This window comes from Myotis myotis, unplaced genomic scaffold (assembly GCF_014108235.1).
Source record: "Myotis myotis isolate mMyoMyo1 unplaced genomic scaffold, mMyoMyo1.p scaffold_m19_p_19, whole genome shotgun sequence".
In the NCBI taxonomy this organism is placed as follows: domain Eukaryota; kingdom Metazoa; phylum Chordata; class Mammalia; order Chiroptera; family Vespertilionidae; genus Myotis; species Myotis myotis.
In genome coordinates, this window is record NW_023416323.1 from 13,291,872 (window position 1) to 13,316,433 (window position 24,562).

General features: G+C 45.6%; 1 protein-coding gene and 1 pseudogene across 1 annotated transcript; both read right to left on the minus strand.

Moving 5' to 3' along the window:
• Nucleotides 1-5,607: 5,607 nt before the first annotated feature.
• Nucleotides 5,608-8,702, minus strand: LOC118674852 (annotated as a pseudogene).
• A 6,077-nt stretch (nt 8,703-14,779) lies between these two features.
• On the minus strand, nt 14,780-24,079 carry NUDT19 (nudix hydrolase 19). The gene is made up of 3 exons (XM_036346157.1): nt 23,121-24,079; nt 16,229-16,436; nt 14,780-15,285 (listed from the first exon to the last, which is right to left on the minus strand). The coding sequence occupies exons 1-3, from the start codon at nt 23,835-23,837 to the stop codon at nt 15,080-15,082; spliced, it is 1,131 nt and encodes a 376-aa protein (XP_036202050.1). The 5' UTR covers nt 23,838-24,079; the 3' UTR covers nt 14,780-15,079.
• Nucleotides 24,080-24,562: the final 483 nt, after the last annotated feature.

Sequence of the window (24,562 nt, forward strand, 5' to 3'; positions counted from 1 at the left end):
ATTGTACTTCTTCCTTTCCGGTTCTGATGCCCCTTACTACTCTTCCTTGACTGATTGCTCTGAGTAGGACTTCTAGTACAGCAGGTCCTGGAATGATGTCATTTCGTTCAATGTGATTGTGCTATAACATTAATTTTTAAAAAAATCGATGCCCAGCCCAGGCTACTATTTATGTGGAGTTTACATGTTCTTTGCATGTCTGTGTGGATTTTCTCCAGACACTCTGGTTTCCTCCCATATTCCAAAGATGTGCACATTAGGTTAACTGGCATGTTTAAATTGTCCCAGTCTGGGCCCTAGCTGGTTGACTCAGTGGATAGAGCGTCAGCCTGTGGACTGAAGGATCCTGGGTTTGATTCCAAGCAAGGGCACATATCTCGGTTGCAGGTTCAATCCCTGGCCCTGGTTGGGGCCTGTGCAGGAAGCAACCAATCAATGTGTCTCTCTCACATTGATGTTTCTCTCTCTCTGTTTCTCCCCCTCCCTTCCACTCTCTCTAAAAATCAATGGAAAAATATCCTCGGGTGAGGGTTAAAAAAAAAAACTTTTTAAAAATAATAAATTGTCCCAGTCTGAGTGGATGTGGATGTGGATGTGAGTGTTCCCACCTTACACCCTGAGCTGCCAAGATAGGTTCTGGTCACCTGTGATCCTGAACTGGAATAAAGGGGTCAGGAAATAATTACCTTACTTGTTTATATTAATCTCTCTTCAATGTGTGTATAGATCACATTTGTATCACTATTTAATATTGAAAGTGTTTTTGAGGTTTTATTTATTTTTTTATATTGTATTTATTTTTTTACAGAGAGGAAGAGAGAGGGATAGAGAGTTAGAAACATCTATGAGAGAGAAACATCGATCAGCTGCCTCCTGCACAACCCTTACTGGGGAGGAGCCTGCAACCAAGGTACATGCCCTTGACCAGAATCGAACCTGGGACCTTTCAGTCCACAAGCTGATGCTCTATGCACTGAGCCAAACCAGTTAGGGCAAGGTTTTATTTTGATGAGTTCAAAATTCTAGAAGTAAGCTGTAGGAACTTAACATTTGTTTATAGCAATTAGCCTATGATTAAAATTGATTTTGTTATATGTCATTTCACTTTAAGTCACAGTTTCCAAGAACCTATAGACGATATTAAATAAGGACTTACTATACTATATTGAATAGGAGTGGTGAGAATGAGCATCCTTTTCTTGTTCCTAGTCTTAGAGGAAAAACTTTCAACATTTCACCATTGAGTATGATGTTGGCTGTGGGCTTGTCATGCACGGCTTTTATTATGTTGAGGTATGTTCCTTCTACACCTAATTTGTTAAGTTTTTATCATGAATGACTGTTGAATTTGTCAAATTGAGATGACCTATTGAGATGTCTATTGAGATGATCATGATTTTTATCTTTCATTCTATTAATACTAGGGGCTCAGTGCATGAATTTGTGTACCTTGAAAGGAACAGTGGGCCACAAGGCTGCCGTGGGCACAGGGGCGGGTCTTGGCCCATCCTCTGTGCCCCAGCCCGGCCCATCCAGCCCTGGGCCCCCAGTCACCTGTTTGCAGGCAGCTCTGCTCCCACTGCCACACAGATGGTGCCGGCCCCAGGATTGCACCTGCTGACAGCACTGAGCAATCCAAGCGCCGGCAGCGGGTGCAAGTGCCGGGCAGGACCGCAGCGTGTGGGAGCAAAGAATTTTCAGTAACCACCAGAGGCTCACCCTGATGACAGCGACTGGTGCCCCGCCTTAGTCTGACGCCTCTGCTCACCTGCTTACCATCCCGCCGCGGCCAATGCCCGCCATGTTCCGCACTCTGCCACCTGCTGCCAACGCCGGCCATGTTCTGCGCATGCCCCCTGGTGGTCAGCACACGTCACAGCGACCGGTTGTTTGGTTGTTCTGCCGTTCGGTCTATTTGCATGTTAGCCTTCTATTATATAGGATGATGCATCACATTTATCTAATTGTATATGTTGAACCATCTTACTTCCCAGGGATAAATACCACTTGATCATGGTGCTATGATCCCTTTAATGTGATACTGAATTTGGCTTGCTAATATTTTGTTTAGAGTTTTTGCATTTATCTTCATCAGGAATATTGGCCTATATTTTCTTCTCTTGTGGTGTCCTTATCTGGCTTTGATATCATGGTAACACTGGCCTTATAAAGTGTTTCCTCCCCTTTGATTTTTTGAAAGAGTTTGAATATTGGCATTAATTCTTCAAATGTTTTGTAAAATTGACCAGTGAAGCTGTCTGGTCCTGAGCTTTCCTTTGTTGGGCGGTTTTTTATTACTGATTAAATCTTACTTGTTATAGGTCTGTCCATATTTTCTATTTCTGGTTTAGTCTTTGTAAGTTTATGTTTCTAGGGATTTATCCTTTTCTTCTAGGTCATTGATGTTAGTTGTTCATAGTAGTTTATTATATACTAGAGTCCCGGTGCACGAAATTCATGCATGGGAGGGGGATCCCTCAGCCCAGCCTGTACCCTCTTACAATCCGGGACCCCTCGGGGGATGTCCAACTGCCTCTCGCAATCTGGGACTGCTGGCTCCTAACCGCTCACCTACCTGCCTGCCTGATTGTCCCTAACCCCTCTGCCTACCTGCCTGATTGCCCCTAACCACCTTTGCCTGCCTGATCGCCCCAACTGCTCCCCTGCCGGCCTGATCACCCCTAACTGCTCCCCTGCTGGCCTGATCACCCCTAACCACCTCTGCCTCGCCCCACCACCAGGACCCAGGATTCCCTCCTCCAGCTGGTCACAGGCACGTGAGACCTGGGTTTCCCCCCCTCTGGCCGGCTGCAGGCACCCAGGACCCGGGCCAGCTTCACCCAGGCCGGCCGCAGCCACAGCCACAGGGGACTGTGGATGGGTGGCTTTGCCTGGGCTGCAGCTGCAGGTTCCTGGGACCACTTGTCCCTCTCCCGGGCTGCAGGCACAGCCAGTGGTGCCCGGGACAGTGGGGGGGAGGCTTGTCCCTCTCCTGGGCTGCAGGTGCAACACAGCTGCTGGCACCTGGGACCACGGGGCGGGTGGCATGTCCCTCTCCTGGGCCACAGGCGCAGCTGCTGGCACCCAGGACTGCGGGGACCACGGGGCATGCGGCTTGTCCCTCTCCCAGGGCGCAGGCGCAGCCACTGGCATCTGGGACTGCGGGGCGGGTGGCTTATTCCTCTCCTGGGCTGTAGCCTGGCTGGTCCCCATTCCTCTCTTGCGAGCTCATTTGTGCCTGGCTGGTCCCCATTCCTCTCTCACGAGCTCATTTGTGCCTGGCTGGTCCCCATTCCTCTCTCACGAGCTCATTTGTGCCTGGCTGGTCCCCATTCCTCTCTCACGAGCTCATTTGTGCCTGGCTGGTCCCCATTCCTCTCTCATGTGCTCATTTGTGCCTGGCTGGTCCCCATTCCTCTCTCACGAGCTCATTTGTGCCTGGCTGGTCCCCATTCCTCTCTTCCCAGTGTTGAGTGTCTGAGCCGTTAAGGTGTGATGGCATGAGGGTGTGATGACCATTTGCATATTAGCTCTTTATTATATAGGATTTTTTCCTTTTTTTTTTTTTTTTTTTTTTTTAGAGAGAGAGAGTGGAATGGAGAGAGTGGAGAGAGAGAGAGAGAAACATAGATGTGAGAGAGACACATTGATTGCTTGCCTCCTGATTGCACCCCCACTGGGCCAGGGATCAAATCTGCAACCAAGGTAGATGCCCTTGACCAGAAATCAAACCCACAGACTGATACTCTAACCAGTGAGCCAAACTGGCCAGGGCTGATGGATTTTTTTACCTTGTCAAGTGATGAAAAATGAGATTCAATGTGTATACTGTTGGTTACAATTAATATAACAACTTGAAAAAATCATGAGACAGAAGCATAAATCTACACTAATAAAAGAGAAAAATGGTAATTGGCTTACGACGCTACCCTTTTCATTGGCTAATCAGGGCTATATGCAAATTAACTGCCAACTAAGATTGGCAGTTAACTGCCAACTAAGATTGGCAGTTAACTGCCAACAAGATGGTGGTTAATTTGCATACAGCCCTGCAGGGGCCGATCCTGCGATTGGAGGGTGATGGGGGTCAACGCCTGAGGGCTCCCAGTATGTGAGAGGGGGCAGGCTGGGCTGAGGAACACTCCCCCACACACACACCCAGTGCACGAATTTCGTGCACCAGGCCCCTACTATAATATAAAAAACAAGATTTTAAAATTGTATTATAGGAATAATAACTATAAGTGGTAAAGAACCCTGGCCGGTTGCTCAGTGGTTAGAGCATCAGCCCTCAGTGTGAAGAGTCATGAATATTCTTTGTCAAGGGCTCAACCTAGGTCGCAGGCTCGATCCTGGGCCCTGGACAGTTTGGCTCAGTGGATAGAGCTTCGGCCTGCGGACTGAAAGGTCCCAGATTCGATCCCGGTCAAGGGCATGTACCTGGGTTGCGGGCACATCTCCAATGTGCAGGAGGCAACTGATCGATGTTTCTCTCTCATCGATGTTTCTGACTGTCTATCTCTCTCCCTTCCTCTCTGTGAAAAATCAGTGATATATAAAAAAAAAAAAAATCCTGCCCTAACTGGTTTGGCTCAGTGGATAGAGCATCAGCCTGCGGACTCAAGGGTCCCAGGTTCGATTCCGGTCAAGGACATGTACCTTGGTTGTGGGCACATCCCCAGTAGGGAGTGTGCAGGAGGCAGCTGATCGATGTCTCTTTCTCATCGATGTTTCAAACTCTCTATTCCTCTCCCTTCCTCTCTGTAAAAAATCAATAAAATATATTTTAAAAATCAATCAATCAATAAAATTATCCTATATAATAAAACCCTAATATGCAAATTGACCAAACGGTGGAATGACCGGTCACTATGATGCACACTGATCACCAGGAGCAGACACTCAACGCAGGAGCTGCTCCCTGGTGGTCAGTGTGCTCCCACAGAGGGAGTGCCGCTCAGCCAGAAGCTGGGCTCATGGCTGTTGAGTGCAGCAGCGGTAAGGAGCAAGGGGGTCCTGGACTGCGAGAGTGCAAGCCAGGCTGAGAGACCCCACTCCCCCAGTGCACAAAATTTCGTGCACCAGGCCTATAGTATATATATGTAAATGGAGTCCTAGCCAATTTGGCTCAGGGGTTAGAGCATCAGCCCTCAGACTGCAGGGTCATGGGTTCGATTCTGGTCAAGGTCATGTACCTTGGTTGCAGGCTTGATCCCTAACCCTAGTTGGGCTGCATGCTGAAGGCAACCAATCAATGTGTCTCTCTCACATGGATGTCTCTTTCTCTCTGACTCTCCCCCTCCCTTCCACTCTCTCTAAAAAATCAATGGAGCCCTAGCTGATTTGGCTCAGTGGATAGAGCATCGGCCTAAGGACTGAAGGGTCCCAGGTTTGATTCCAGTCAAGGACACATACCTCATTTGCGGGCTCAATCCCTGGCCTGGTTGGCATGAGTGAGAGAAGCAACCAATCAATGTCTCTCTCTCACATGTATGTTTCTCTCTCTGTGTCTCTCCCCCTCCCTTCCACTCTCTCTAAAAATCAATGGAAAAATATCCTTGGGTAAATATTAACAACAAAAATCAATGGGAAAAAAATATCCTCAGGTGAGGACTAAAAAAAATAAGTGAAAAAGATACATTAAAACTAGCAGTGTGTTACACTAGTTCAAAACAGAACTCATAAGGCAGAAGAAAATGGATTCGAGTTAAATAAAATGGTCTGTTTTTAGGAACAGCGTCCAGACAGACCCACCACAAAGAAATGCCGACAGTAACTATGTGGTCCCCTCTGGTTACTCAGTGAAGTGTCAAAGGAGGGGCTGGTTAGCACCTTAAGCTTTCTCTAGCAGCACAGTCCAGGCCTCAGGAGCCATGAAACCTTCAAGAGATTTCTGGCCATCTCGAGCAAGGTTGCACATTCACGTTCCTGAAATAAATTCAAAGTCTTCATGGTGTTCAGCGTCATGTTAGTCCATACACTTCTGTTTTTTGTTGTAAGCTGCAACTCAAAAGGGAACTATTTTGCCCTAGCCAGTTTGGCTCAGTGGATAGAGTGTTGGCCTGCGGACTGAAGGGTTCAAATCTGGTCAAGAGCAGATTGTGGGCTCAATCCCCAGTAGGGGGCGTGCAGGAGGCAGCCGATCAATGATTCTCTCTCATCATTGATGTTTCTATCTCTCTCTCCCTCTCCCTTCCTCTCTGAAATCAATAAAAATATACTTAAAAAAAAGGGGGGGGGGGACTATTTCCAAAGTAATTAGGCCAGGGGACATTGTCAACACTTAGGCGCTGTGAGTTGGCTAGTGCGGGTCCTTCCCCATTTCTGGATGAAGCGTGCCAGCGGGGTTTCCTCCAGCAATGTAGAAATTGGCTCCTGCCACCACCCACGCTCTGCAGTGCCACTGGACCTCAGTGGTTCCAGCAGGCATCATGGGAGATGGGAAGATGGCCACCTCCATTGTTTCGGGATTCAGGACGCCTTCCCCCAGCACTGCAGCATGCTGCTTCATTTGCCACATCAAAGGAACATCGTCATCCTTCGTCCACCAACCAAGAGGGTGCTGGTAGCCCCTCTCTAGAAGTTGTTTATGGGTGTCCTGCATTAATAAAGCATGTCCATTGTGCACTGGGTTACATAATTAAAATGCAAAGACAGCATCAGTATTCATATCTTTACACTTTTGCTTTAGCTCAGGAGGAATAAAACAATATTGATCAAGACCATCATTCCACAAAATATACAGGTCTTACAACATAGAAACCCACACCTGAAACCTATATGCTCATGTTGACCAATGTCACCCCAATAAATTTAATAAATTACAAAAAAAAGACCATCACTCCAATAAATTCAGTCCAAGACTTGAAGAGCTCCTCCAATCAGCCAATCTCCTTGTCCCATAACCATCTTGATGTAGGGGTGGTTCTTGCAAGTCGCTCAGCACTGTCAGGCTCCTCCTCCCTGTGTTCAAAAAATTCTGGATTGTGGAGAATAGCCACACAGCAGCCCTCATATATCAGAGCAAATGCCATACAGCCACACACCCTATTCATCTTCATAAGTAGCTGACAGAATTATAGGCACTGACAAGTTAAGGATACCTCCATCAAGAAAACAATCAAAATGAAGACACTGCAAGTACTCCTGCTCTCTCATACAGCCATTCAGTGGGGTGGCCCAACCTTCTGCCAAAACCTGCACCCATTGCACATCCATGTTATTAATTTTCAGTGCTGGTAATGTTTCTGCATCTGTTTTTGCCAAGTGAACTTTATTTTCTGGCACATACAGTTATTTAACTTCATAAGAGGTATCTGCAGGTACAATATCCTGTTCCTGCAGAAGGTCCACACCTTGCTGGCCACAGTCATTTACGTCACAGGAGTCTGTTTTCAGCACCAATTCAGGGGCCTCTGGTTTTTCATATTCAGAATCAATCCCAGTGAAACCTTTAATTTCTCCAGCCCGTGCTTTTTTATAGAGTCCTCTGACATCCCTCTGTTCACAACAATTCAGATACTTCAGAGAAAGGTAAACGTGCACCCTCGTGAATCTGCCTTGCATTGTTGCCATCCTGAGTATAAGGCAATATGAAACTCGTGATGCATACTAAGCCTGCATCTTCAGTTTAGCAACTTCTGCAATGTGCCGAACATTTTCTCTCTGTCTTCAGGACTGCAGCCAAGATTTTTACTGAGACCTTGACAATTGTTGTCACAAAGCGTAGCATGGAATACCAGGGCAAACCAAATACTCCTCCAAAGCCATAATCACTGTGGTCTTCCCTGTTCCAGGTAAGCTTGTGAGCCAAACTGGGCAACCATGTAAGCCACCTCTGGTCCCCATCACCTGACCTCTCTTTTTCCTGCTGTCATCATGAGCTTGATAGGTGACATTGGTTGCTCTCTGCATCCCCCAGTTCTGCACATTGTTGCTCAGCTTGACTTTCTTGCACAGGCTCCCAGGTATCTCCATGACTGCAGGGCATGCGTGGGTGCCAGGGTTCTCCATCTGTGTATTCTTTATCTTTGAATTTCAAAATGTCATCCAGGCATTGGACAATTTTTGTTAGCTTTGCTTTCACCAAAACAGGACCTTTTTACCTGATGATCAACATTTTTCTTCAACTCAAAAACCTTTATTTTCTTCTCTAAATAATGCTTTTCTTCTATTTGTTTTATAATTTTCTTTTAGACGTGCCATAGTTCGCATATTGGATCCCCATCCTCCGCTGTTTTTTGGAGGCTACAAGAACAAAATAGTTCAGAAATCCAGGTTTGTCTGAAGGCAACTGTATGTGGAGATTGTGAGGTGGGAAAGAACTTTGAGTACTCAAGAAACAAGAAAAGAAGACTCTTTTGATGGGCGCATAGAGGGGTGAATGATGAGATCAGGTGGGGGACCTTATAGGCCACAGTAAATTAGTTTTTAAATATGAAGAAAAGCCATTGTTTTTAATGAGGGCAGAGACAGGACATGACTTACATTTCAATGTCAAGGTCACTTTTCAAGCCCAATATGTGAATACAGGGAAAGAATGAAAATGGAGAGACCTGCTTGGAAGCTATTACAGTTGGCTATTAAGAGATAACTATGGCCTAGACCAGTGGTCGGCAAACTGCGGCTTGGCAAACCGCGGCTTGCGAGCCACATGTGGCTCTTTGGCCCCTTCAGTGTGGCTCTTCCACAAAATACCCACTTCTGCGCATGGGCCACGAAGTTTCAATCACACTGTACGTGCACGCCCGCACGTGGTATTTTGTGGAAGAGCCACACTGAAGGGGCCAAAGAGCCACGGTTTGCCGGCCATGGGCCCTAGACTAAGATGATAGTGCAGAGGTCAGAAGATGGGAAATTCAAGTTAATTGTGGGTAACAGAATCAACAGGACTTGCTAGTCACCTGGATATAGGAATGAAGAAAAGAGAGGAATCAAGAATGACTTAAGATTTTTAGCTTAAATAACTGGTAGGTTTCTGATATAGCAAAGACTGTGCTGAGGGAAATTTAGGGAGGGAAAGTTATAGCCTAGGGAACAAGCAAAACTTTTTTAACAGAGACCTAAAAATACAAGGGTGGGCAAAAAGTAGGTTTACAGCCCTTGCTGGTGTGCCTAAGTGGTTAGAGCATCCACCCATGCACCACAGGGTGGTGGGTTCGATTCCCAGTCAAGGGCACATACCTGGGTTGCAGGTTTGATCCCTGGCCCTGGTCAGGGCATGTGTGGGAGGCAACCAATCAATGTGTGTCTCTCACATCGATGTTTTCCTCTCTCTCTTTCTACCCCCCTCCCTCTTTCCCTTTCACTCTCTCTAAAAATCAATGGAAAAATATCCTTGGGTGAAGATTAACAAATAAAAGAGAAAAACAAAAAAAGTAGGTTTACAGTTGTGAGTATGCGAACATTTATTCTTATTTATTTATTATTGCATTATTTTTAATATTGTTATTATTGTTAATATTGTTATTAACCTACTTTTGCCCACCCCTGTGTAGTGGTTTATGTAAAATAGATGTGTATTTTCTTTCACATAACAAGCAAGAGATGAGTAGTCCAAGTCTGGCAGGCAGATACACCTTAACATCTGGCTTCTGTCTCTAGGTCCAGGGTAGCTGCTCTAATTGTCACCATTTCCAAACAGTGAGAAAGACAAAGAGAAAACAGAGGGCAAACAATTTCATTATGAAAATAATGTGACTTGGAAGTTGCTTACACCACCCAAGGGGAAAAGAGGGTCTGAGAACAAGTTCCGAGGGACTGTGACATCTAAAGGTCAGTTTGAAAAGAAGAAATTAAAGCGGCCTGAGGAGGAGTGCTAAGGGGGAGCAAGGAGGAGTGGAAAACCGTCAAATTTGCAGAGAGGTTGAAAAATACAGAGGTTTGAGGAGAAAGAAGAAACTATGAAGTAACATATGCTCAAACGTGAGGGCTGCCCCCCACCCGCCCCAACACAAATCAGCTCTCAGAAGAGAGTAAGTCCCCTTATATTTGAGTCATTATTATATCTGCTACCTTATAGGACGCTCTTGTTTTATATTTATTAACAAAGAGCTGTGAAGACAAGACATGTTAGCCTGCAATGTTGATGCCTGCACAGTTTGGGATTATTACGGAGGTCATCCAAAAGCATCAGCAAAAAAAAAAAAAAAAGGAAAGCAATGAAGATTTAGTATTTATTCCTGAGTTTATAACTGCAGTTTCAAAAAATTGCACTATATCATAGAAAACAGGTTTTCCTGGCTCTGCCCTGGACAAGATGGTATGAAGTAGGGACGCCAGCATGGGCAGGAAGGTGACTAGAAGGAACAGGAACGAGGAATCAGCTTTCTGTTTCTGTCTCTGAGGCTGAGACAGCTTAAATATACGAGATAAGGAAGACCACGTGATAACTGCTTCAAACACTAGCAAGCTGGGCTCTAAAGCAACTTTTTCATGAGGGCAGTCCTATTATTTTGGGCTGGGGAGTCAGGATGGCACCATAGGTAGGAAGTCATGTGACAGTCTCCCACAAGGAATTCTTGGGAGGAGACAAGGTTTATTAAGATTAAAAACAATAGATCTTTATGAAGAAAACCCAGTCCTACTACTTTCTCACTACATCTAAAATCACCCACTGAGCCATCTAACTCCAGCAAAGGGTTAGGCTAGGAGTGCTGGGCAAGCCAGTGTCTTGCATTCAGTCTTTTTTGTTGTTATTGTTAATCCTCACCCGAGGATATTTTTTTCTATTGATTTTTATTTTACTAGTTTTTTAAGATAAAGTTATTTTTATTGATTTCAGAGAGGAAGGGAAAGGGAGAGAGAGATAGAAACATCAATGATGAGAGAGAATCATTGATCGGCTGCCCTTCTGCACACCCCCCACTGGGGATTGAGGCCACAACCCAGGCATGTGCCCTTGACCGGAATCGAACCAGGACCCTACAGTCCGCAGGCTGACGCTCTATCCATGGAGCCAAACCGGCTAGGGCTATTGATTTTTAGACAGAGTGGAAGGGTGGGGGAGAGACAGAGAGAGGGAGAGAAACATCAATAGGAGAGAGACACATCAACTGGCTGCCTCTGGGGATCAGCCTGCAACTGAGGTACGTGCCGCTCACCGCAATCAAACCCAGGACCCTTCCCTCAGTCCAAGGACCAATGCTCTACCCACTGAGCCAAACTGGCTAGGGTTTGCACACAGTCTTTTGACCTTCCCTCGAACTGAAATACTTCTTTACCAGATGAGAGTCCTCATAGCCTGTGGTAGACTAGACACCTTGTGAGGAAACCTTTCCCTGTGTCAGATCAATGTATGTCCTTTGCTCTTCTGCTTAAGTGTGCACATCATATGACACCTGGCCAACCCCACTACTGTGTCTGTCTCCTGTCTGGGGAAGTGATGAGGTCCTTCTACTGCAGCACAAGAGGGATACACACAGGCCAACTGTGTTGTGTTGGCTGCAGGGATGGGACCTGCCGGCCATGGGGGAACCAATGCTCTCTATTAGAGCTGATCTTGCTCTGCCTCTTCTTGTGTTGTTCCCTTCCATGCTTGGCTGTGTTGTGCTTCCCTTGGCAACTATACTACCAAGATGCAGTGGGCAGAAGTGTTCAGATATCTGCTTTTGGTGACAGGCAATAGATGTCACTTGCTTGACAATGAACCAGGTCCTACTGTTGGCTGTGGCACTAGCTATGTGAATCCGTTTCTGTTTTGTCATCAACAAAACTGTAGTATTCATTGAGGTCTCTTCCAGCTATATAATATCCCATTTTCTATGAGAATAAAAGAATATTATGCCTAAAGCCAAAAGTCAATACAAACTTTTATAGATTCAGAAGCCAGATGGAACGCTAACCGTGGCCATGTTCCTCAAAATTTACATATTGGATCATTCATTGAAGAAAACAGATTTTCTTCTAGATCAGTTTCTCAACCTTGGCCAGATAATTCTTTGCTGTAAGCAGCTGTCTTACATATTGTGGGATATGTGACTGCATCCTTGTCCTCTCCCCACGAGATGCGAGCGCAGTGGGATAGTAAGAAGCTAGGAAAACCCCTGGGCAAGCAGAATGGGGAAACTGAGACAAGAAAATTAAACAAGGCCCGTCTGGGCAGTTTACAGCCAGCTTATGAATTGCAAGACCTTATCTTCCCTGAACAAGGACACTCAAGAGCAAATGGTTTATACCCTCCTCCCAACATAGTTTAAATCAACCTGGCCTGGGAAAACAGAGAACGAAGACCCAATTAATGCCATTTATACCAGCTAAACCCAAGGACAGATGAAGTTGGGGACTAATAACAAAAAAACCAATTAAAGCCAGACAGACCTAAGATAAAAGTAAAAGAGACCAAAGAATAATCCAAAACTCCCCTATACACTCATGTTGATGCATATTAAAAATGCACCTGGAAAGCTGCTGAAACCCTCCCCTAAGATTCTTGCCTGCAGAAGGAAAAAAAAGGATAAAAAACCCTCAAGACAAAGACTCAACGCGGGCTCACTCTAGAGTAGCGGTTGCTAACCAGTGGTCTGCGGACCACTGGCGGTCCGTGAGGTCCGAAAGGTTGGCGCCCACTGCTCTAGAGCACGCCCATGCCCCTTCCCAGGCATGAACTTTGTATTTCTTTCTAAATTCTAGGGGTCCCCACAAGACTTGCAGCCAGGGGAGCTGTAGGCAGCTCGACCCAGGCTCACCCCCTGATCCTGTCTCCAAGGCCCCCTTTTTCTCTGACTTCCCAGTGAGCTAAAGCAGTCCTATTTAGGCTCATTTCTATCACTGCGACCGGTGAGCTAACAGTATCCCTGCCTTCGCTCACTTCTTTCCCATATCATTTCTAGAGCCAAGGCAGGAGCACCCCCTAGGCTCTCCCCTGTTGTTTCTTCTACCTTTACCTTCTTTCTTTGTTTCATTGTCCCCAGCATTAATAGACATATCCTCAGACTCATTTGGACTTGCGTTGCGAAATCTTTCCTACACGACCCACACAGTACAGGCCAACCTGAGGTAGACCAGTAATAGGAGTAGCATGTCACTCTTAGTTGTGACAACTAAAAATGTTTTCAGACACTGCCAAACATCTCCTGAAAGGCCGTGTCCTCGGCTGAGATCTAGATATATTCTTCTAATCAGGATTAAATAGTATGCATAAGCTTAACTCACCAATACCTCTATTTTATAAGAAGGAAAATTAAGATACTTCATAAAAAATTAAATCCGTTTTATGATGCATTAACACAGTCAACAATCTCAAATGCAATTGGTGTCTGAGCCATTTCATATATATATATATTTTTTTTTTTGAATCCTCACTCAAGGATATTTTTCCAATGCTTTTTAGAGAGAGTGGAAGAGAGAGGGAAAGACAGAGAAAAATATAGATGTGAAAGAAACACATCAATTGGTTGCCTCCTGCAAACACCCTGACCAGGACCCAGAGCTGGGGAGAAGCCTGCAACCAAGGTACATGCTCTTGACGAGAATTGACTGGAATAGAACCCGGGGCCCTTTAGTCCACAGGCTGACGCTCTATCCACTGAGCCAAACCGGCTAGGTCTTCCCCATCTTTAATCAATAAATATTATTCCCCTTAGGAAGAGAAAAAATTACCCATATTAAAAGTACTGAAAAGAAACATCTCTATACTAATAAAAGGGTAATATGCTAATTAGACTGGGTCAACCGGACATCTTCCAGTCATCCTGCCTTCCTTCCAGACAAAGCCACAGTGGCAGGGGCCGAGGCAGAGGCAGTTAGGGGCGATCAGGCCAGCAGGGGAGGGCAGTTAGGGGTGATTAGGCAGGTAGGCAGAGGGGTTAGGGGCGATCAGGCAGGCGAGCGGTTGGGAGCCAGCGGTCCCGGATTGCGAGAGGGAAACCGGCAGCCAGACATCTCCGGAGGGGTCCTGGATTGGAGAGGGTGCAGGCCAGGCTGAAGGACACCCCTCCTCTGCCCCCATGCACGAATTTTGTGCACCGGGCCTCTGGTCATCAATAAACACCATTAAATGATGACTAATTCTACATCTCACTAACCTCTGTTTCATTAACTAGAACTCCAGAATAAAAATAGTTACAGCTTTTGACATGGCATCATATTTCTCTAAAATATTAACTAAGACAGATTTCCAATTTGGTAAACCTAATAAATAATTTAATGCCATTTGGTGTTCAACAGAATTGTATCTTTATCATCAAGCTAAAGACATAACAAAAAAATAACGATGCCCTAGCTGGTTTGGCTCAGTGGATAGAGCGTCGGCCTACAGACTGAAGTGTCCTGGGTTCGATTCCATTCAAGGACTTGATCCCCAGTGTGCGGTGGGCAGGAGGCAGCCAATCAATGATTCTCTCTCATCATTGGTGTTTCTCTCTCTCTTCCTCTCCCTTCCTCTCTGAAATCAATAAAAATATATTTTTTAAAAATAATAATAATAATAGCCCTAACCGGTTTGGCTCAGTGGATGGAGCGTCGGTCTGTGGACTGAAGGGTCCCGGGTTCAATTCCGGTCAAGGGCATGTACCTTGGTTGCGGGCACATCCCCAGTAGGGGATGTTTGATGTTTCTCTCTCATCAATGTTTCTAACTCTCTATCCCTCTCCCTTCCTCTCTGTGAAAGATCAATAAAATATATTAAAAATAATAATAATAATAACAACATTTTCACTAAAAGGTTTTCTAAGTCTATTGTTCATCATGTATCAGACACCCTTAAATTCTAGCAGACTGTCTAAGGAATTCATGGATCAATCTCCTAAGCACATCAAAGAAAGTGCTAATACACTGGACATTTAAAAAACAATGGCAGTAGAACATTTTATTTAAACTTTTGATAATAAAACAATACAGAAGTGGAAACCCTTGTGAAATTTTTTTTCTCATTTTAGTAAAAAGATCACTAATACTTTATACTTGCGTGACACTGTAAGGTTTAGACAAAATAAGCAAGAAAGCTCCATAATACACTTGAAATATAAAACACTGTACTAAAACTTTTATAGGCACAAAGTTCCTTCAAGTTCCAAGCAAGTCTATTTATCGCCCATTATTTATTAGGACAACTTCAAGTAGGCCAGCTTTAAACAATGCACTACAAATGGCTCTTATTTATTACATAGGTCTTAGGATAAACATGTTTATACTTTGACTGAACAGTCACATGGATACTATAAACATGGCGACTGTAGATCACTACTCGGTGAAATTTCTTGCCTTCCTTCATGATTTCTTCAGTCTTTTTTTCAGTGGACAAAAGGTTTTCTAAGAAGTTTGAGTCTTCTAAGTACAGCTCATCTCCTGAAAAATATTTTAATTCAGTGTTATTTTATAAACATTCCAATATATTAGTGACATATAACTCAGTTTTTTAATCTATTTCATGTGCTTAGAACTAAGATAGTTGTTAAATAACCCTAATTTTATCAGTGTATCTCAATTCCTTAGTCAATATTAATATTGGCCTTGTCCATATATATTTTTGTGTCTCGATGTGAATGCTCTAATAATTTTAAGATTAGAGAAATTATCATTTATACATCAACATTGCTAAATTCTCCCACTATAGGATGAGTAACAAATATTATCACTATTGTGAGAACTGAGACAGGTAGCCATAAATAAGGCAGGTCACAAAGCTCCATGCTAAACTGTCAGAAACCCTCCATTTTATACATACCCAACAACTGACCACCAACCAACTCCCCAATTCAAATAAGATGACAATTTACAAGTTCTCATAAATCAAAATTAAAATGTAAAAAAGTGAAATATGAAAGAACTTTGTCAATGTCTAGGAAATATCTATAATTAAAAAAAGCATAATATGCTAATTAGACCAGATGTCCTTCCAGACGACCTTCCGGATGAAGCCGGGCCTGTGAGGGGACCCCGGGTCCCGGGTGCCTACCGGCAGCCGGAGAGAAGCCAAGGTCCCGGATGCCAGAGGGAAGCCAGTGCTGGCAACCGGGGAAAGGAAGGCCCACTCTTGCACAAATTTCGAGCATAGGGCCTCTAGTAGTTACATAAAAGTGTATGTGTATATATAAAGTAACTTATTCTGAACTTCGGATTATAATAAATACTATGGATATTTTATAGACTTTGATCTTATTTCATTAATACTTCTGTAGTGTACAAAACAGACTGTAAATCGTGTCCTCTCTGTTGGGCAATACAACCACATAGCCCAGTGAATTAAATATGAATACTAACAAAAGCATTGAAGCTTCACTGATTTTACCTGGTAAAAGTGAGATCTGCCCATCAGCAGTTAATAATAAGATCGGCATCCATCTTTCCACCCCTTCTAATACATGATCCAAACAAAACTTGTGCAAGTCAGAGAGAGAGGCAAAGTTTTCAAGTCTTCTTATTTCATAGAACTGTGGGGGTGCCATCCAAATTTCTTTTGATATGAAACTTTCAGTTGCCTCTAACGGAGATGACCACTGTGGAAGACAAAGGTATGGTTTCCTAAGGTTCACTCCATAAACAATACAAGATTTGAGATTGTTAGATCAGTACCTAATGTCTAGTTGGAGATATAAAGTTAATTCATTAATGTGCCTTGCTAGATTACTCTGAGACAACATGAAAAGGTTTGATGAAGAAAGCTGTGTTGATCCCCTTAAGATGTTGATTGTTGGAATACTGACCCTGAAAACTAGTAAATAAACCAGGATAGATCACCAAGGGTTGACAGTCATTCAGCATAAAGGGCAGGTGATACTGAGAAGGCAAAGCAGTCCGGTCATAGAAGACTGTGAAGTGTAAAGCCATGGCAGCAGACTGAGAGTTTACTACCCATTTGTTTCTCCCGTAAATAGGTGCTTTGGCTAGGCCTTGAGGATGTGGTAGTGACAAGACAAAGCTCTCTCAGGCCCTGTGGGGTCTCCAGAAACCAAAATGGAACATGATATGTACCACATGTCATAATGGGGGTAAAAGGTAAGGAGCAGCAGGAGCTTTAAGGAAGGTCAAGAGTGTAACTCAGTCTACAGTCCCAGGAATATAATAATAGCAGGTCATCAACCAGCCAGTTTGCCCATTTAACTTACGTGGTCTCAGTGCTGTGATTTACCCTCCTTCCCAAGCCTTCCTTCCATACACATTTGGATAAAAAGAGCTGCTGATTCAATGAATATGGAATAAACCCAAAAGGTCTTTAACTGGTTTACAAAATATCCACTTACACTGGGGAAAACTGATTCCCACACCCAAACCCAGGGAGTCGAAATTGATTTCTGCCTTGGATAACCATAGGCCGAAGGTTCACAAGCTTGTACGTGCTTAAACATCCCCTAAGAAACTTGTTAAAACTTCAGTCTGGCCCTACCTGTTTGGCTTGGTGGATAGAGCATCGGCCTGCGGACTGAAGGGTCCCAGGATCGATTCCGGTCAAGGGCATGCCCGGGTTGCAGGCTCAATCCCCAGTGGGGGGCATGCAGGAGGCAGCCAATCAGTGATTCTCTCTCATCATTGATGTTTCTATCTCTCTCTCCCTCTTCCTTCCTCTCTGAAATCAATAAAGAATATATTAAAAAAAAAAAAAAACACAAAAAAAACTTCAGTCTGTAGGGCCCAGAAATCTTTGTTTAGCAAGCACCCCAGATTATTCTGAAGTTGGCTACATTTTGTAAACCAAGCTTGGACCTCAAAGGACCGCCCAATCTTTAAGTTATTTACAAAGCATTCTGCTTTGTCAGTTCTATGTGAGTTCAGTGACAATAATCAAGATGAAGGGTTAACCAATAAGCATCAACCCACTTAATTCAACCTGTTCAGGTTAGTTCAAACCATAGGTTAAAAGAACTTACCATTTATTGGTTACTTGCTACTAGTAAAGTACTGCTCAAAACCTATGTTTCCACTAGGTTTTGAAACCTCAGCACTATTGACACTTTATTATTTTTTAAAAATATTTTTTATTGACTTTTTACAGAGAGAAAGGGAGAGGGATAGAGAGTTTGAAACATCGATGAGAGAGAAACATCTATCAGCTGCCTCCTGCACACCCCCTAATGGGGATATGCCCGCATCCAAGGTACATGCCCTTGCTCGGAATCGAACCTGGGACCCTTCAGTCCGCAGGCCAATGCTCTATCCACTGAGCCAAACCGGTTAGGGCACTATTGACACTTTAGACCAGATAATTCTTTGTTGTGGGAGGCTGTCCTGTGCACTAAAGGATGGTGAATAGCATACCTAGGCTCTACCCAGTAGAAGCCAGCAGAAGTCCTTGAGTTGTGACAACCCAAAATGTTTCCAGACATTGACAAATGTACCTGGGTGTGGGGAGGGCAAATCCCCTATTGAGAACCACTAGACTAGACCAGGTTAAGAATTATTTATTGGAACCTCCTCTTCCAGCCACAAGTGCTATATTACCTTCCCCCAACATAATGTAAAAAATAGATTAGTGGACAAAATCTATAAAATCACGGTTTTGAACACTGAAGAATGCAGAATTGTAAGTGAGGAAAGAAAAACAAATTAGGTGAACTCAGTAAAGTTCCAAGAGTGCCCAAGGCTTCCTTCCTAAAGGTACTCCCCAGACTACAGCACAAGGAGGGAGAGGCTAATCAGAGTGTAGGATTCTCACTGACCTGAAGAGACAAAGACCAGAGTTTGGGAAGACAAATGCAGGAGAGAATCTGGAAGGCAGTGTACTTGAGAGGAGGGATCTACAATGCAGACCTCCAGAAATAAGTACAGGGAGCTCTTGAGTCTTCACTAAGCAGTAATCTACATATGCATAAAGTGAAACCACATGACACTGGAAAACTATTCCTAAGAAAAGGACAATACCTGAGAGCTTTAAGACTAACAATTCCAGGGCTCACCTTGGGCCAGAAGTATTTCAAATTCCCTCCAACCCCTGTGGAGAGATCTCACTGAATATACGGGTATTCAGCAGACCCCAAAAGGGGACACATTACAAGTGCAGCTATTAGCCCTAGATCAGACTATCACAGACCTACCCTAAGACCACTTAAATTAACAAACTTCAGAAGAATCAAGTTAATTTGCAAGAGCTTAACTTTCTGCCAAAAAAACCTGAACAATCCTTAAAGGAATATGACAAAATCCAGTACTCAAAATCACTATATCCAACATGCAATCAAAAATTGCAAGACCCACCCATAACTAGAGGAAAAATCTGTCAACAGAATTAGACCCCAAATATTACAGAGATAATGAAATTAGCAGAAAAGGACCTTAAAACCATTGTATAAATGAGATGGAAAGGAAAATATGAACATGAGAGAGAAATAGAAAATATTTTAAAGAAACTATATAGAACTTCTGGAGATGAAAAATATCTGAAATGAAAAACACACTGGATGGTATTTACAGAATAGGCACTACATAAGAAAACAGAGAGAGAGAACTTAAAAACAGCAATAGAATCTCTTCGAAATAAAGCAAGAAGAGGAAAAAAGGTTGAAAAACATGAACAAGTTCTGAGTGACCTATGAGACATTATCAAGTAGTCCAACATACATGTAACTAGAGTTCCAGAAAATAGCAGAAGGTAAAAAATATTTGAAGAAATATAAATAACAGAACAAGAAACCCATGTACATCATAATCAAATTGATGAACACCAATGATTAAGAGAAAATATTTAAAGTAGACACACACACACACACACACACACACACACACACAACTATGTAAAGAGGAACAGAGATAAGAGTTAAAAACAGACTTCTCATCAGAAAATTATGCTAACCAGAAAATACAATGCAACATCTTTAAGCACTGACAGAAAACAAAACAAAACCTGTTAACCTAGAATTCTTCACATAGCCAAAATAGCTTTCAAAAAAAACAAAGGCAGCCGTAACCAGTTTGGCTCAGTGGATAGAGCGTTGGCCTGCGGACTGAAAGGTCCCAGGTTCGATGCTGGTCAAGGACATGTACTTTGGTTGTGGGCACATCCCCAGTAGGAGGTGTGCAGGAGGCAGCTGATTGATGTTTCTCTCTCATCAATGTTTCTGACTATCTCTCTCCCTTCCTCTCTGTAAAAAATCAATAAAATATATTTTTAAAAATATGTAAATAAATAAAAAATAAAGTATGTTTCAGATAAAATTTAGAGGATTGTCAGAAGATCTGAAATACAAGACATATTAGAGGAAGTTCTTTAGGCAGAAGGACACCAAATGGATATCCAACTCTACACAAAGGATAATACTGACTATAAACTGTAATTGGAAAATTTAAAACTTCATTGCTTGTCTCCTAAAAAAAATTCTACACAAAGGAATAAAGGGTGCTAAGAATGGTATATATGCAGATAAAAATAGAATACTTTTCCTCATTTTTACAGTTTAAAGCAAAAATAATCAGTGTATTATAGAGTTGGTTTTTAACCTTTCTTGTTGAAAGTGTTACAGAGGTCCTCCTTTTTCCCCCATTCCTGTCTGCTCCTGTCCTCCCCCCCACCCCAAACCCTCACTACCCCACTGTCTGTGTCATCCGGTTATACACATGTGCATACAAGTTCATTGGTTGATCTCTTCCCATATAGAGTTTATGCTATTGCAAACCCTAAAGCAGTGGTCGGCAAACTGCGACTTGCGAGCCACATGCGGCTCTTTGGCCCCTTGAGTGTGGCTCTTCCTAAGCCTTAGGAGTACCCTAATTAAGTTAATAACAATGTACCTACCTATATAGTTTAAGTTTAAAAAATCTGGCTCTCAAAAGAAATTTCAATCGTTGTACTGCTGATATCTGGCTCTGTTGACTAATGAGTTTGCCGACCACTGCCCTAGAGCAACCACAAAGAGATATAGTTAACTAGAGGCCCGGTGCACAAAAATTTGTGCACTCGGGGTGGGGGGGTCCCTCAGCCCGGCCTGTGCCCTCTCTCAGTCTGGGACCCCTTGGGGGATGACCACCTGCTGGCTTAGGCCTGCTCCCTGGGGTATTGGGCCTAAGATGGCAATCAGACAACCCTCTGGCAGCCTGGCAGCCCTCGGGGGATGTCCACTTGCCAGTGGGGAGCAGGTCTAAGCTGCAGTCGGACATCCTTAGCGCTGCTGAGGAGGCAGGAGAGGCTCCCACCACCACTGCTGTACTGGCAGCCATCAGCCTGGCTTGTGGCTGAGCAGAGCTCCCCCCTGTGGGAGTGCACTGACCACCAGAGGGCAGCTCATGCATTGAGTGTCTGCCCCCTGGTGGTCAGTGTGTGTCATAGTGACCAGTCATTCCCAGTCTTTCTGCTGTTAGGGTCAGTTTGCATATTACCCTTTTACTATATAGGATAGAGGCCTGGTGCACGGGTTGGGGCCAGCTGGTTTGCCCTGAAGAGTGTCCCGGATCAGGGTGGGAGTCCCGCTGGGGTGCCTGGACAACCTGGGTGAGGGGCTGATGGCTGTTTGCAGCTGGTCACACCCCCTTCAGGGTGGGGGTCCCCACTGGGGTGCCTGGCCAGTCTGGGTGAGGGGCTGAGGGCCGTTTTCAGGCTGGCCAGTGTCTGAAGCTCCCAGCCTCTCCTTTTTTTCTTTTTTATTCTGAGATTTATTTACCTTCTATAATTGAAACATTGTTGCCATCACTGGCACTCCCAGCTCTGAGGCCGCTGAAAGCAGGTATCTGGGGTTTGTTTAGCTTCTATAATTGAAACATTGTTGCTTTCGAGCTCAGAGCCGGGCCGCGGCAGGCGGGGAACCCTTGGCTTCCTCCATCACTGGAGCAAGCAAGCCTCCTGCTCGCTTCAGCTGCGTGGCTGCCGGCTGCCATCTTTGTTGGCAGTTAATTTGCATATCGCCCTGATTAGCCCATGGGAAACGTAGCGGAGGTATGGTTAATTACCCTTTTTGTCTTTTATTAGATAGGATAAGTCAATAATGGAGATAAAACAGTCCTAAAAAATGCTCAAATAATCCCAAAGAAGCCGGGGCGGGGGGGGGGGGGGGAGGGGGGGGGGCCGTGCAAGGACTAGATGGGACAGAAAAAAACTAACAGAAAGATGGTAGAATTGAATCTAACCTTGTTGTTCATGACATTAAAGAGAAATGATCTAAATACTCCAATTAAAAGAAACTAAAAGACAAAAATTGTCATGTTGGCCAGTATGATTCAGTTGCATGTCATCCCATGTACCAAAAGATCACTGGTTCAATTCCCAGGTAGGGCACATGCCAGGATGTGGGCTCAATCCCAGTCACAGGTTCGATTCCCAGTGAGGGCACTTATAATACGTTTTGGGTTGCATACGTAGTCCCAGTTGGGAGGAGAGCAGGATGTTTCTCTCTCACATGGATGTTTCTCTAGCTGCCTTCCTCTCTCTAAAAAGCAATTAAAATGTCCTTGGGTGAGGATTAAAAAAAGAAAGAAAGAATACTTTAAATATAAAGATGCAGATAGGTTAAAAGTAGAGGATGGAAAAAGATATACTATGCAAAAATGCGATTGCTAATCAAAGGTAGAGTGGCTACATTAGTATTAGACACAGTAAATTTCAGATTTCAGAACAAGGAATATTACCAGGAATAAGGAATAATATTTCATAATAATCAAAGGGTCCATCCATCAAGCTTTAACGTCCTAAATGTCTATGTAGCACCTTACAAGGGCCTTAAAATACATTAAGTAAAACCTTATAGAACTGAAAAAAGACAACCATTCGTTGAAGATTTAAGCATTCCTCTCTCAGTACAGTATTTGATGGAACAAGTAAATACGGAAGACCTAAAAGACACTATCGAGAAATCTAACCTGTCAATCTTTACAAACACTCCTTCAAACAGCAGAATATTCTTTTTAGGTGCAAAGGATACAATCCACCAAAATAGGCCATGTATGTGGCTATAAAACAAGTCTCAATGCATTTTAAAAAGGAAACGGAATTAAACTGCTGTGGAGGCGAAATGCCTTAATGCATGTAAAGTGCTTTGGAGGAAGCCTGGATCCTAACAGGCGGCTCCGCTGGGGAGGCCGCGTGGGGAGCGAGCGGGGGCCTTGGGGCTGTGCAGCCGCGGGGAGGACTGGCTTGGCGGCGGGGCTGGGGCAGGACCGCCCGGGCCCCACGCCCGCTCAGGCACTTACTGGCTGTACGGCCCTGATCCCGAGGTTCTGGGTGGGTCTGGGCCTCCGGCCGGGGTCCCGCGAGGACGCCCTACCTGGCTGCCCACCACCTCTTCCAAGTCCGGGTAGACGGGCGGCGGGTCACGCAGGCAGCACAGAAAGAAGGTCGTGTCGAAGCGGCGGCCGCCGCGCCGCGAGAAGGGCGTGAGCCAGACGCTCCAGTCGTGCAGCGCCCAGATGTCGGGGGTGCAGTCGAGGTGCGCGCACAGGCGCAGGAAGTCGCGCGGGTCGCGGCGGACGCGGGCGCGCCAGGCGGCCAGGCCGGCGGGCGGCGGGAGGGCGCGGCCCGGCTCGGGCGCGGCGGGCGGCGGCGAGGCGCGGGGCCGCAGCAGCAGCACGCCCGCCTCCTCGAAGGTCTCGCGGATGGCGCAGATGCGGAAGGCCACGTCGTCCGGCAGCCCCGCGCGGTCCTCCGCGGCGGTGTCGGGCCCCGCGGCGGGCAGCACCGGGAAGGTGGTGCGCGAGGGCGGCGGGGAGCCCAGGCCGAAGCGCGGCGGCCCGTGGTGCGGCGCGAAGAGGCGCAGCCATTCGTCCGAGCCGTCGGCCGCGTCCACCACGCCGCCCGGGAAGACGTGCGCCCCGGGCATGAAGCCTTGCTGCGAGGAGCGCTGCAGCAGCAGCAGCCGGAAGCCCTCGTTGGGCAGCGGCGGCAGCGCCGGGGCTCCGGGGCCTGGGTGCGCCCAGCCCGCCGCCAGCACCAAGGTGGCCGCCCGCCGCCAGCTGCTTGATCCGGAGCGCAGGACGCCGCTCATGGTTTCCGGCCTCCGGGTTCCCGCCGGCCGGCGTTCCGGGACCCCCTGGGACCGCCCGTGGGTGGTCTGAGGACGGACCGGAGGCCTGAGGACGGACGCCGGTGTCTCTTAGGTCGAACCGCAGCCGCCGGCTCTCTGTGAACCGGGCAGCTGAGCCTTCGCGGGCGCCTTCCTGCGGGAGAGGCGTGGTGCGGCCGCGAGCAAGCACCGCCTCCAGAGCCCGGTCCCCAACCAGGCCACTCTCTCGGGACAAGGGCTGTCACAGCCGCATCGGAGGAGAGCTGCGCAGCCCTCACTCGGGACACGGGACCAAAAGCAGGAATGTGTGCTACAAACCCAGGCCTGGTGCTGCTACCCAAAAGGGGACCTGGCCCTGAGCGGGTCGGCCTAGGGCCAGCCAGTAGTTTGTGGGGAAAATTCACAAACAAGCCCTGGTGAATTTTAGAGGACATTTATTAAAGCTGGACCCAGGCTGGTGGCTCAGTGGTTAGAGCGTCAGCTCGACCGCCAAAGAGCCTGGGGTTGGATTTCAGGTCAAGGGCTCGTACTATGGGGAGGAGGGTGGGAGGTGGGAGGTGAGAGGGGAGGAAACCAATGGATGGGTCTCTCTCCTATCAATGTTTCTTGTCCCCCTCCAGCCCCCTCACTCTCTCTGGAAATCAATGGAATAACTATCCTCAGGTGAGGATTTGAAAAAAAAAAAAAAAAAAAGCTGGGGACAAGAA